Source organism: Cyrtonyx montezumae, unplaced genomic scaffold (assembly GCF_038088225.1).
Source record: "Cyrtonyx montezumae isolate F1298 unplaced genomic scaffold, pur_monq_1.0 scaffold_20, whole genome shotgun sequence".
Lineage (NCBI taxonomy): Eukaryota > Metazoa > Chordata > Aves > Galliformes > Odontophoridae > Cyrtonyx > Cyrtonyx montezumae.
The window spans coordinates 3,017,325-3,032,009 of NW_027071937.1; the positions used below are offsets into that span (position 1 = coordinate 3,017,325).

Sequence of the window (14,685 nt, forward strand, 5' to 3'; positions counted from 1 at the left end):
CATCCCTTCCATGGGGCAGCCCTTAGGTGCCCAGCCAACCCTGCTGCCTGTTTTCCCTTGGCCTTGGGGAAAAGCCCTTTTTCTCCCCCCTTTCATCTATTTTAAGATCAGAGGCCTAAAATTAGCTCCTCTCGCACAACGGGGCCTCTGAGATTGAATCCCTTCCCAAGCGTAAGTCGCCATTTGCAACCTTTCTGCAAACTTCTCCGGCCGTCCAAATGAAGTAAATAAACAAACTGGAAACCACCTGAGGGCCCAACTGTCCCATTTAAAAATAAATGTACCCACACGACCACTGCTGCCACCCACGGCAACGTGGCGTTCCTCTGGCATCGCTCAGGAACCGCACAGCGTGGTCACAACCCGGGCTGTCACCACCAGCACTGCAAGCTGGGAGCTTTCCCCCTTGGAAACCTCTATCGGGGGGCAGAGGGATGCTCAGGCTGCAAAGCTGCACGTGCAATTTGCTCCTCCACACTCAGCCTAACAGGTGGGATAACTGGACCGACCTCGCTTGAAGCAAAACAATTAGATGATATTTGTTAAGTGCCCTGGAGTTAATTAATTGCCACTGACTCATTAGCTAGACTTCAGGCTCCGTGCTCAGCTGGAAGCCATCCCCGTGCCCATCTCCCCTCCCACAGCAGCCATGCACATCCCCTCTCCATCCCCAGCTCAGTGGGAGCAGAGCTGCTCCCATCCTGCACCACATCCCCCGCGATGCTCCTGGACCGCAGCACGGCGTTGGCCAACCCACTGCAGAAAACACTATTTCACCCCAAAGAGATCCCCACGGTGAGACCCTCCTCACTAAGCAAACCACCACGCTCCTGGGACACCTTCCCAGGGACGGAGCCACGTGTGTCCCCACCCCGAGCACCCCGGGGAGCAGCCCGGCACACAGAGCTGGCCAACAGCAACAAACTCGTGCGTGAAAAGACTCGGTGAGGAAGCAATATTCAGCTCGACTCTTCCCAAGAGCCTATTGTAAACAGCGCCGCGGATGGGTTTGTTTTATTTGTTTTCATTATGAAAACACAGCCCGGATGGTCCCGCTGGTTCGGGCAGGCCACGTCCCCGTGGGGGGAAGTGAGATGACAGCCCCGCAGAGCCCGGCAAACACAGCCTGCCCAGCTCAACGCAGCTGCCCTGCAGCAGCTGGGATGCAAGCAAGCACCTGGGGACAGACACAACTCACACAAGGCAGCCGTAGGAAACATGGGGTGTGGGTTAGGGGAGCCTAATGGGGAGCCCCACCTCCCACCCTGGGTCAGTAGCAGCATTCAGCCCTGCCTCCACCTCAGACAAGACAAAGGCGAGCACGGTTCAAAGCCGAGACGAGCTTGAGACACAGCCGAGTTAAAAATACATATTTTTCAGACAAAAGTTCAGTCCCCAAATGGTAAGAGAATCCAGGAAAAATGCGGCAGGCCCGGCTGGTGGCCGGCTTCCAGCACGAGCACCTCCCTTCGGAGGAATCCGCCGAGGAGCCTCTGCTAATCCACCCAGGACACACCAGCATTTCTTCCTCATGCAATGGGGCTGGGTTTTGGGTTTTTCTTTTTCCGTCTGCTCAGCAGATTTGCCATTCGCAGGGGGACCGAAAAGGGGCACCACGCTTCGTGTCCCCGTCACAAAGCCAGGGGCTGCAGGTAGGGAAAAACAGGGACAGTGCAAGAGCCCGGTGCCACTGTGTGTGCTCTACAAATAGCAGCAACTCCGTGCCTCAGTTTCTCCCTACAAAGCAGGAGCCCATCCTTCAGAGGTTGCACATGCTCTGTTGCAAGGCTCTGCTTGTTGCACCGTCTCCAGGCTGTCAAGTATCAGTCTGGGATGCAGCAGAAACTCTGATTTGCAGCAGCTCGTGTGTCACAGCTCTTTGCTCCACGCCGACTTCTCCAAAAGGATGGCCCAGCCCTGCTCACATCCCAAAACAGAGGAAAAGAAGCAGCAGTGGGAGCTAGTACTGGTAACACTGTAGGAGAGAGAATGGAGCAAACTTGCCCCACAAACTGTCCTACAGCTGGATCCCTTACAGATGGGGATGGGATGGGACAACATTGGCACTGCCTCCCATATGGGTCTGCTCTCCCCAGAGGGACAGAGCAGCCCAGGTTGTGCACAGAGCAGGCACAGCCCCATTTCTCCCCCCCCCCCCCCCCAGGAGCTGCTGCCAGGCCAGCACTGCCCTCCCTCCCAGTGATATGCCCACGGAGGAATTTGCACTTCATTCTTTGACACCCGCTTTAATTATAGGTCTGGAGTTGGCTTCGGTCTTTCACAAGAGCCTGAGCTAATTTCCTGATCTCCTTTCCACGGGAGGGTTTGTGAGTCACTCACTCCCTCTGTATACAAACAAAGGCGGGGGGCGGCTTTGCCAAAACCCTGAGCGCCGCGGGCTGCCCCAGCCCAACGGGGACACCAAACCTCAGCACTGCCCTCCCCCTGCAAGGAGAGCAGCAGATGGGCAGCACGGGCAGGCAGGAGGTGACACCCCCATAGGTGCTAATGCTGAGTTCCTGAAAGGCTCGTGGCACCCGGGGACGCTCCATCCTCGCCCACCAGTCACTCAGTGCTTCCCATTCCCCGACAGCACAACGCTGACGGCCTCTCCCAACCCTCAGCCAGAAACCAGCTCCTTAACTGCAGCACAGAATGGACTTCAGCTGTCTGAATGTCATCATCACTCAGTGACGCCTCCAGTCTCTGAAAGCATCCCCAAACACGGTGCTGCTCACACTGTGTGGTGTAGCTAAGGGCGCAGGGGGACCACCAAGGCCCATAGCTCAAGGGGAACCCACTAGGGTCGATGCTCCCAGGCCTATGGTGGAAGCTTTCCAGGGCCTCTGGGGAAAAAGCAGCCGAGAGCCACAGCATGGATGCTGGGATGAGCAAGTGTCCTCACACAGCATCTCCCCTTTCCTCTTCCCCAGCCCCCAGGGCTGAGGGTAGAAGGGGAAAGAAAATCTGTGCGTGTCACTGCTGAGCTGTAATGACAGAGTGAGGAGAGGTGGCCTTGGGGCACAGCCTCCTCCCAGCCCAGCACCTGTGAGCCTGCCCTCATCCATCCCAAAAAAGCATCCCGCAGAGGATCAGCCTGAGCACCGTGTCCCCACGGGGTCCCTCCATCCCCAGGGCGGCTCTCAGCGGAGGGATGTTCCGCCTTTCTTCTCTTGCAGGATTAGACACACTTCTTTTCTCTCATTGCTTTTCAAAGGACAGCCTTTTTATCGCCACTGATCCCCGGGGGAAATCTTTTGCTCTCACTCCTCCTCCTCCCTCCCTCTCACACACTTTTATAGTTCGAATAGAGGGGGGGGAAGGAAGTTTGCCTTCATCTCAATCTCTCTGCTGACAGGCACCAAGGACAGACGGACGGATGGAAGGATGGACAGTGGGCAGCTCCCCCTGGTCCCCCCCAACACCTCCCCACTGCGGTTTCCCCAAGCACACCCAGGTCTGGCCCAGGAGAACGCCCAGCAAAATCCCAGCTCCTTATTTCGAAAGTGCCATTGCGAAACGGGCCAAACCCCGGCGAACAGCAGCAGCACTCGGAGCCCTGAGCAGCCACAGGGGCTCCACGCTCACATACCTGCTCCCCACAGCTCTGTTCTCCAGTGTTGAATGGATCTCTCTCCCCCCATCCCAGCCCTACACACTCTGACACGATGTCCCGCTGCGTTGGATCCCCTGAGCTCTCATCAGCACCGCACCGGCAGCAAAGCGTGTGGGATCTGACTGCCGGCCCCACTTCAGCTTTTTTCTCTTTATTTTTAGGCATCCCTCTTAGAACTATAGAGGAAATCATCCAAAAGAAGTTTCTTCACTCGGCCTGTCAGCTTGAGGAAGCGAAATTAAAGCAGGAAAAAAAAAAAAGAAGAAAAAAAGAAACAACAACAACCTGAATCCTAATAAATCACACATCCACGCACACAAAATTGGAGAAATCTGGGCATGCCTCCAAAGCCAAGTAAATGGATGATAAACAAAACAAACCCAGCTCTACCCAGCAATAAAGGCTTTCACGTTTGGAATTTCTCACCCTGGAATCGCTTCCATTGACGGCACGGACTCCCAGATGAAGCTGTGCCTCCACAAACCCGCCCGGACCCGCGATGCCAGCCCCGTGCTGAGCTCTGAGCATCAGCATCCCTCCCGCGCTGGCCCCGAGCCCTCGGAGCTGAATGGGGCCTTTCTGCAAGGAGAGTTGAGGCTGCAGGAAAATCCCACCCAGCCTCAGACAGAGTGGGAAGAAAGGGGCCCGGAGCTGGCAGCAGCACCCTACAGCTCGTGGGGAGCGGTGCTCCGCGTGCCCTACAAGTCCCTGGCCCTGTTCCGGATGGATTGGGATTTAAAAAAAAAAAAAAAAGAAAAGAAAAAGGCAAAAAAAATTAAGATGCTGGGAAAACCCAACCCCTCTGTACAAAGTGAGCAAAAGCAGCCTACGGGAGAGGGAAAAAGCAGCAGCACGTCTCCTTTTAAGCTTTAGATGCTGACTGCCACTGACTTGGATGCAGCAGAGCCATGCCCACCCCAAACCCGCTGCACAGAGCCAAGGGCAGCTCCCTGCCCCGCAGCAGGGCGAGATGATGTGCCCGACAGAGAACAGCTCGGTGACACAGCTGCAGCCTCCTCATACCACGGCCAGATTTTGGGGGCCCACCCCACACGGCACAGTCACGCTGAGAGCTGAGGGGCTGACAGCAAAGCCAGCAGAGAGCAAGATGTGGGACCCCACGAGGACCCAGCACAAGCATCCCCCCCGCCTGCCTGCACCCAGCCCTGTTTGCTTCCCAGCAGAGATGGCCACGAAACAGTTAAAGGTTTCCCAGCTTGGCTCTCCAGTTAAAAGTCCACGGGGCATTTTCCCATCGTGGACTTTAGCCCCGGCACACGATAACAACGCAGTGCCACGGGACAGCAGTGGGATGGGTGCCACCAAGGTGGGCGTCCCCTGCAGAAATCAGGGCAGGAAAATGCAAACTGGAGCTCAGAGCAGCGTGGGGTTTTAGGCAGTGTGAGGTCACACGGTGCCAGAGCTGTAGTTGTGGGGTGCAGGACCTCCAGCAGGGACCCAGTGACAGCATTGCTCCAGTGCTGCAGGCCCCCTGATACTGGGGCTGCACATACCCTCCTTTAAAAGCCGGGTGATGTAATCAACTGGTATTTATAATGCTGAAAACATCCCAAAGCTCCATCTCTTCCAGCTCCCAAGCACACTGTGTACTCTTAATAAAGTAATTGCAATGATGAATAGCTCCTTATAACATTCCTCTTCTGCAGCTACCGATGGGGCCGGGAGCTCAGGCAAAAGCCTTTCTCCTAACGCTCCTCCAAGACACACGTAGGGTTTCACCTTTTCACAGCAAAACACACACAGAAAGTCTGGAAAACATGAACTCCCACTCCCCACCCCAGTGACACTGCTGCCTTCATTGCTGCACGTCAGTCCCAGCCCTCAGCTCCCTGCCAGGACCCTCAGCCCACCCAATGGGGTCGATGACAAATGCTGACTCCACAGCACCTGCAGCCCCCAGCCCCACAGCTGGGGGCTCCTTTTCCCAGGGTTTGGAGCAGGGCTGTGGGTTTAATCATTGGCAAGCAAGTCCTTGTGCGCTTGTTCTTTCCACACTGCTAACTACAAGATGGGCCAATGCTTTATTTTTTTGGTAGAGTCACTCCTCCCTGATTAATGTGTACAGTACACTCCAGCACGGAGCTGGCTGCTGTCCCCCTCACCATCTGAAGCCTCCTGCCCCATTTAAAGCCTTTACTCTCATCCAAGAAAGAGAAAGCATTCCTGAGCCCAGGTCAGACCCCGCTCTCCGGGTGCTTTCCATGCAGCCTCTGCTCCCAACCCCGTCCAGCAGAGCAGCAGGGACAAGAGCATCATCCACCCATCGGACTGAGCGGGTGACACATACAGCTGGGGCCAAAAAGGGACCTGGGGGCAACAGGTCCGAGCAGGAGACCTGGTGGGTGCACACATCAGCCCAGCAGTGCCTGGATCCAGGGGAGGGGTGCGGGCTACAGCGCTGCTCCCCACGAGAAATCCCTGTCCTGCAACATCTCCCACATGCACCCGGAGGCCTCAAAGCTCCAATGCAAAACCCAGACGTGGTTTTGCTGTGCCTCCGCTCCCATGGAGCAGCACCCAGTCGACCAGCCCGAGGAGGAAAAGCAGCAGCCGTGAGCAAACTGAGTACCCGGGCTCAGCAACCCCACGGTGACCCACAGCCTCCCATACCCACAGGTTAAACCCGCCCTGCAGGTGGGGCCTGAAGAGCTCTGCATGGGAGCTGCCTGTTTGCCCCAAGCAGAGGCTGAAGCTGAGTGGGATGCGCTGCCCAGGTGACCAAAATAAGGCCAGCTCCGACTTCAAAATCCCAATGGATTAAATCCATCTCTCCCAACCCTATAAGCAGCAGAGAAACCCGCTGGCAGGGGGCAATGTGGGATGCAGCAGCCCCCCGGCGCACATGGGATGCTCTGAGCCTCTTTAGATAAAGTCTCTGATATTTGCAAACAATGGGTATCAGCTGGCCCGTGGCCAGGCTATCTCGAGCAGGGATCACAGCTAAGCCTTCCTAAGTGCTTAAATGGGGCCCACAGGTATCCATCCCCGCAGCATGAACCCTTCCCACAGCCAGTGCCACACAACTCTGTGAGCACAGGACAGACAGACGGACTGACACGAGCCTCCCCTCTGCTAGGACAACCCCCTAAAGGGCTGCCCCGTGCAGCACAGCTTCCCACCCCAGGTAAATGCTTCTTGCCCCACTGGTGCAGCAGCATCCCCCACACAGAGGCTCAGGATGGGCACACTCATAGTGCAAAGCGTTAACGCTGCCACGTGCAGCACAGCTTGCCCACAACTTGCTTAGGTGTGCAGAAAACTTCAGCTTCCGACAGGTTTACCCTAACAGGAAGGGAGCCTGGGTGGCCCATGTAGGTACAGGAAACTCCTTTCTATCACGCTCATCACTCCATTTCCTCTGGATTTCTTTAACCTTTCACTCGTGCCCTGATTTATGCCTTCACACTGATTTTTTTGCACGCATGCAATTCCATTTCCCTTCTTCTCCACCAGCGAAAAACACAGCGGCACCTGAGCAACATCTGCAGGGAAACCTTCAGAGAACAGATGGCAGCGTGCATGCAGACCCATGTCCCCAAGCACGGACCACAGGGACACGGCCCTCCAGGACACCAAGAAGTGTCGGCTGCAGCGGGGACAAGCACAGCCCCAAAAAGCAAAGCTTGAGTTTAAGTTTGGATGGACAGCCCTGCCATCAGGTAAGGATGCAGCCTTCATGTCACCTCCCTGTCCCCTCGATAGGGGGGGGGGGATTAGCAGCTTGTTTCCAGCCTGGGAGGAATCCGGGCGCAGATCGTCAGACAATGTCAGGAAACATATCAGCTTCCCCAGGCTGACGGGGTGGGGGGGGGGGGGTGACTTTGCTGAGGTTAAAGGCTCCAGGCAGCATCCGAGCACGGAGCGAGACAGCGCCTGAGAGCAGGGGAAGGGATGGAGCAGGAGCACAGTGCCACGCTTCAGGCTGGGAAACAGAAGGAGAGCTGCAGGGTGAGCCAGGAGAGCGGCTCGGTGTCACTGCCACCGCAGCAGGCAGGTTTCCTGCTCTGCCACCCACCCGCAGCATCCCCGAGCCGCACGGCGGGGAAATGAAGTTGCAAAGGTTATCGCTTGGGTGCTTGGCCGAGCAGAAAAACCCGCTCGGGAAACAAGCAGGGAAAGCAGAGGGGGTTGGGGAGAGGGGGAGGGGCTCAGCACGACCCCAAAGCCAGGGACATGGCACAGGGCTCAGCCAAACCGCTGTGCTCCCACTCCAGAAAAGACCCTGGGAAAATAAATGCCACGTTCTGAAAGTTTATCTGTTCTCACGAGAACGAGAGCGAGCGTGCCTGACTCCACTATAGAGATGTCATTATTTTCATGCATCTGCCTTACCCAATTTTATTTAGTTGCTTTCTGCACCATTTCATGCTCATTCTGCTGCTGAGCTAGACAATTGCTTTATAACTCTAGGGTGCAATTTCACTGTCTGTGAGCCACACGCACGCACGGAGCTGCACCTCACCCCCTTCCCTCCCTCCCCACATTTGGGAGTTGCATTGAAATGCTTTAATTACCGAATATATATATATATAAATTACAACGTGGATATCTGTGAGGTGTCATAACGGGGGGAGCAGAGCCGGACAGCGGCAGCTCCCCGTTAGGACGAGGAACCGGAGGGTGATTTTCTCTCTCATGCTCAGTGAATGTGGAGAGACAGAGCCGGGGGCCGGAGGGCAGAGAGCCGTGAATCACGCTGGGTTTTACGATCCATTGAGAGCCACACTTGAGCAAGTGCAGGTCGGGAGGAGGGCTGGATCTGCAGGTGCTGAGCTGCGAGCCAGCAGCTTGCAACGTGCTCCAGCTCTCAGCTCCAGCCCCGCATCCCACGGCTGCACTGAGGAGCAAGGATGGGGGGCTCCAAGCACAGCCGAGCGATGTGGGGCGGCTGCGCGCATCCCCTCCAGCACAACCTCTGCTGATAGGCCGCTATCTGCCGCCAGCTGGAGCCTGAGGGGCCACCCGCTCCCGATAAAGCCAATCCTCTTAGAAAAACGGGGCACCAAAACGAGGAGCTGGGGGTGCTCCGGTACGTGTTAACCAAGGTGGACACACACACACACACACACCACGAGGGCTCTCTCTTCCTCCTGGCCCTTCTTGCAGGCACCGTGCCAGCCGTCCCGCTCTTGCCACACCGCCGCCGTTGCCTCACCCGCGCTCTGCAATGGGGACGTGGGAGCCGCGCTGCCCACGAGACGAAATCGCAGCGCCGCAGCCCACAGAGTTCACAGCAAAACAAAAAAAAACAGAAAGAAAAAAAAACCAAAACTTTCCGGCGGCGCTCACCCGTCGGCCAAAAATGGAAAAACAAGAACGAGACGGAGCTGCCTCCGCGATGCGGGGCCGGCTGGAAGCAGGCACGCAGCCCCGCTGCAAACGATGTGCCATAAAGCTGTGGGGCTGCCCCTCACCTCCCCCTAACCCCTTTTTTTTTTTCTTTAAGTCAGTGCAATCTGAAGAAAGCCATGACTCCACAAAAAGAGGAGAGCGCGAGAAGTAACGCCGTTACGGCTTTCTAGGTCGCGAAGACCAGCGCTGCACCTTTCATCTCCTCGCTCCGCAGTGATCTCGCACCTGATGCAGGATGAGGAAAGGGTCGTGGATCTGACAGGACCCCGAACTCAAGACTGGAGCAATACAGGAAGTTGGGTGCCAGGCCCCATGCCAGCTATTGGGGAACCCCTGCAGCCCCACAGGGGAACGAGGCCACCGAAGCTGCTTTCCCATCCCCACCAACACAACAGTGTTGGTCCATCCATCCATCCATGACACCAAAAGTGGTCTGGGGGAGCCAGCTCCCAGTGACACCTCCCACTGGGACACAAGGGAGAGCAGGAGGAGGGGATGCAAGCCTTACCCCCAGATGGAATCAAGACTTGAGGCGTTGCTTCTTTCCCCACCCGGAGCACTCAAACGCAAGCTTCTCCCCACTCCCAGCCCTAAAAGCTGCTTGCTTCAGCCACCAGAACCTCCGTGTGACCACAGGCCCAAAGCACAGCCTGATGACATCACCATCACAACACCAAAGCCCCCGGAACCCCAACAAATCCCACCTGCCTCCATTTCCCTCCCAGCCCCATCCCAGCATCCAGCCCCATGCACCAGGCAGCCCCAGGTGCAGCCTTCAAACTTTGATTGTTTGCCTATTTTTCTTATGAACGACCCCCCCCCCCCCCCCCCCCAAAACCCCAAACTTTTGTGCTTAGAGTGGTCTGTTTGAACTGGATTAGTTTTTAACTCCAAGTTAAACAACACTGCTAAAGGAGAGGTGGGGGGGGAGGGAGGGGAGCAGCGTTCGGGCTTCGTGTGAACTCTCCACATGGGAACTGCTCCCTGTTTATCTCAGAAAACACCTTCCATTTTGAAACGCTCCTAAAAACTCCATCTGCTCCACCTTTTCCTTTGCTTTTTCTGTCCCAAAATAATTAAAAACAAACAAACAAACAAACAAAATCCAACGAAAACCACTTTTCAGAGCCGGTTCCCATTTAATATGAGGGCATTTTCCGAGGCTGACTCGCGTCCGTATGACAATTGCAGGGATCCTCCTGCAGGGGTTTTTAAATCCTTATTTGCAATATGATTTCGTCTGCTCCGTGCTGCCTTGATGTTCCAGCGGCTTTCGGAGAGAGACGCTGCTCCTCCCTCCAGGCACACGCTTCGCTTTGAGGAGGAGGAGAGGGGGAGGGATGGGGGGGGGGGAAATAAAAGCCTTGCAAAGAAGGAAACGTCAGAAAGCTGCTATCCGTGAGCGTGTCAAACGTTCAAAGTTATCCCGGAGTCTACGTGTAATAAAATACAGCAACTCCTGACAAAATCAATTAAAATAAAACCACCCAGCCTGCCTGCCTGCCTCCTCCTCCTCCCCTATCGCTTTGTAGCTGGGTTGAATTGAGAGCCCACCTGGGCCTGGGAGGGAGCAATGGGGCAACTGCCAGCACCGACCCCACGCACGGCCCCGAGCATCCATCACACCCATCAGCACCACAGGGACGACCCATAGATGGAGGATACAATGGGGAGATGTGCTGGGGATGGGGTCCACGCAGCAGGATCAACGAGAGCCCCATTAGGTGACCGAGGTCCTGGGGAGCATCCCTACAGCCCTCAGCGATGTGAGGTGTCCCCGATGCAGAGAAGAGCCACGGACACACTCAGCATTCCTAAAACCCCTCATTGCTAGCAGGAGAGATGTATTATAAAGGATCTTGGGGTACGTATGATAGGGGGTATGGGATATTCAGGTTACTGATGGCAAGACCAAGGTGGTAATTTCGAGTTCAAGAGCCCAAAGGGAATCCCCACTCACTCGCCCCGATGTGTTGGGACACTCTGTGACAGCCCCAGCCCCCACTCCACGATAGCTCCACTCCTCAGTTGGTTCTCAACCGTCCCATAGCCAAACCCAACCTTCACCACTCAGGGACCCACTCCTGCTCCCAGAAAACAATGCGTCAACATAAAGGCTTTTCTAACCCGTTTCTCCATAAACATTTACTCTCCCTCCTCCAGATGCGGGTGGGACGGAGGCAGGGTGTATTTTCCAGTGAAACACTTGGATTGCCCCCTCGGTTGTTTTTTTCCTTCATCGGGAGCAAAATGCCAATAATAATATTTGCGAGGAATAACTCAAATTCTGCGGCTTTCTCCCCCGCTCTCCTCCATATAAATAAAATGCCCCGAACACGAGGAGCACAGATGCTCTCTCTCCAACACATCAGAGCGACGTGGAGTTAACTCAGGGACCCTCAGAGGGTTCGTGTCACTGTCACAGCTGAGATTTTGATACAGACAACAATTCCTTCCCGGCCTCTTTTGGCATATGTCAGTCGGGAGAGGTTGAGCCCTGAGCTCAGACAACTCAGAGCACGTCTGTTCTTCATCTCCTGATCCCATGGGGACCTCAGCACCGGTCAGCATCCCGCAGACATGGGCACGGGGATGCTCATGCAGGTGGAGACGCTTTCTGCATCGTTCCTATTCTTCATTTCCCTCCCCGTGGGTTTTCCCAGCAGCTAAAAGGAGCAGAATGGGGGACTGCACACAGGTGTGGGGTCCCACCAACCCAACCCAGGTCCGCACAGCATCCTCATCGCAGCACCAAGGGGTTCCCAGGACCTCGGGGGAAAAGAGAAGGAAGAATGGCCATGCTGAGCCATGCTTTTACACAGAGATTTGGGGAAAGGCGGCTGCCCCAAAAACGAAGCTCTGAGGCTTTCACACCCATCATCAACCCAACCTGGCTGTGGCCATACAGCACTGGGAACTGGGGGCTGCGGAGATGCCCTGGGGACGTGGTGTCCTGGCAGGAGCCTCTGCCCAGCGTCTGCCACCCGCTGCCAAGGTGAGCAGCAAAATGAGATCCTACTATTAAAAGTGCCCGGTGCTGGCCACGTTTCCACCCATGACATCAGCGGGGTTATCTGAGTCTAACCAAGGGCAGGGCTTGGCCACGAGCCCCCATGCCGTTATCCTTTTTAGGCCAAACTGAGCTGAGATTTTCATGGGGCCACAAAGTACCGGAGCCCACTTTTGACCCCCAGCTGCTCCAGGAAAGCACCAACCATCCGAGCTCAGCTATTTTTTGCCCAGCTCCCAGCCACTGCCCTGGCTGAGCACCCCGGTGCCATGCAAACCCAACTCTCCCCCTTTAAAGCTCAGCCCTTAGAGCCATAGCTGAGGTTTTCAGCAACGCGTGACCAAAGGCCAACAGATAAAGTTGGAGAGCCCTTCCTGCTGCAAACCCCGACCACACACTTCCATCAAATGCAAGCTGCATTTTCCCATGACCGAGAAATGCAAAGTTACAGTGTGTCCCCCCACCGTGCTCCCCCCACTGCATCCCCCTCACCTCCCTCTGCACCACACACGCAGCGTTCGGACCTGAGCAGCCCAACCCGTTATTTTACACTCGCACCAGCGTGCAAACCCTCCGCCAGACAGCAGCAAGGTGACACACGCTGCTTCCCCCCCCCTCCTCCCCCGTCCGAGCCAACATGACTAACACCACGGCGTGCTACCAGCATCCACAGCGAGCCGGGCTCCCCGGGAAAACGCAATCACATCGCCGGGGCCTCATCCTGCCCGCCCCGCCCCGCTCGGGGTCCCTCTCCCCCCCGCAGCATCAAAGGAAACGTCAGAACTTTGGGCAGCCAGTCCCACTATTAAACCAACGCTGCGGGCGCAGAGGGGTGCTGTCTGGGGGTACGTGACCCTGCATCCATCTGCTGACCCTATAACGGGAATAGGTTGGGTTTTTTGTTTTGGTTTGGGTTTTTTTTGGGGGGGGGACGCTGCAGGGAGATGCTTTCAGCCCCACCACCAACTTCGGAGCGGGCAGCGCGGCAGTGCTGATATCCATCAGCACAACCGCGATTTTCCGGGGGCTCTTCAATTCGGCAAAAACAAAACCCAAACAACCCCCCCCCCTCCACACACACACACACACACACACCCCCTCTCGGCTCCCAAAGCCCCAGCACTGATTTAAAGCTCCATCGGCCGCGCTGCGCGGTGGCAGCGGGGCGGGCTCGGCCCCAATTCCTCCTCGCAGGGCTCCGCGCCAGGCGACTTCGCTAAAAAGTTTGTTCTTCCCCCTCCCCGAGCCCGGAGCTCTGCAATATCGCTTCTGCTGAACGCCAGACGCAGGGAGGCATTCGCCCTTACAAGCCAAGACTTGACTCCAGCACCGAAACGATGGCAAACTCCAGCTGGAGAGAGGTTTGAAAATGGGACTAAAAAAAAAAATAAAAAGAGAGGAGGAAAAGGAGAGGGATGGGGGGGATATAAGAAAGAGAGAAACCGAGAGAGGAAAGCAACAGCCCCCGCAGCATCGACACCGGGCAACGAGGGGGCTCTCCCCCGTTTGAAAATACCGCTTGCGCCGCCTCGCAAAAACAATAATAACAACATCAACCATCATAAAAATCCAACCCGAGAGCGCAGAAAGGCACAAAGTCGGCCCCCGGATGGAGGGGGGGGGGGACAGGGGGTGGGGGGATGACAGCCCCCGGCGCTCCCGGAGAAGGGACGCAGCGCATCCCGGCGCCGGGCGGGGGGGGGGGGGGGGGGCGGCAGCTCCGAAGGCCGTTTGCGCTCTTTGCTATTTTCCGTATTCCCTTCCCCCCCTCAACGTCCTCCTCCTCTCGGCTGTAGGAACGAAGGAGCCGCTCGGAACCCAACTCACCCAGTGGCAGGAAGTGTTTGGTGTCCATCGCTGGTGCTTAACTCATGCCAAGGGGCTCCGTGCAGAGCGGCGGCGGCGGCGAAAAACACACACACACGGCGCGCACAGGGGAGGAGGAGAGCGAAATCAAAGCGAAAGGGGAGAGGGAGGGGGGGGGGGGGGAAGAGGGAGGGGGGGGGGAAAAAAACACCCAAGGGGAGGAGGGAGAGGAGGAGGAGGAGGAAGGAGGAGGAAGGAGGGAGGGGAAGGCTCGGCCCGCACGGCGGCCCCGCGCAGCGCAGGGCGCGCAGCCGCGAGTTGTGCAAACTCCAACAATGTAACTCCGCGAGCAGGCGCCGCGCGGGGCCCGAGCAGGGGGGGGGAGCCGAGCACCGCGCCCGCCCCGCAGCGCCCGCCCCGCAGCGCCCGCCCCGCAGCGCCCGCCCCGCAGCGCCCGCCCCGCAGCGCCCGCCCCGCAGCGCCCGCCCCGCAGCGCCCGCCCCGCGCTGGGGAGAGGGGGGGGGAATAAAAAAGGGGAGGGGGGAAAGGGGACGGTGTGAGTGTGGGGGAAGGAGGGAAAGGAGTTGACCGAAAAAAAAATGAAAAAAAAAAAGACATTAAAAAAAAGAAAATAAAAGAAAGGAGTAGAAAAATAAAAGAAAATGAAGAAAATGAAGTAAAAAAATAAAAGAAAATAAAAGAAGCAAAAAAATAAAAATAAAAGAAGTAAAAAAATAAAAGAAAATAAAAGAAGTAAAAAAAAAAGAAAATAAAAGGAAGAAGTAAAAAAAAAAAAAGAGAAAAAAGGAAGAAGTAAAAAAAAATAAAAATAAAATAAAATAAAATAAAGAAAATAAAAGAAGTAAAAAAATAAAAGAAA

At 56.1% G+C, this 14,685-nt stretch overlaps 1 protein-coding gene across 1 annotated transcript in view; it reads right to left on the minus strand.

Annotated features, from left to right (window-relative positions):
* Nucleotides 1–13,976, minus strand: part of RXRA (retinoid X receptor alpha) — a 70,861-nt gene extending 56,885 nt beyond the window's left edge. The window contains exon 1 of the mRNA XM_065737338.1: nucleotides 13,827–13,976. Coding sequence (XP_065593410.1) covers nucleotides 13,827–13,854 — 28 coding nt within the window. The 5' untranslated portion in view covers nucleotides 13,855–13,976. The remainder of the gene's footprint in view (nucleotides 1–13,826) is intronic.
* Nucleotides 13,977–14,685: the final 709 nt, after the last annotated feature.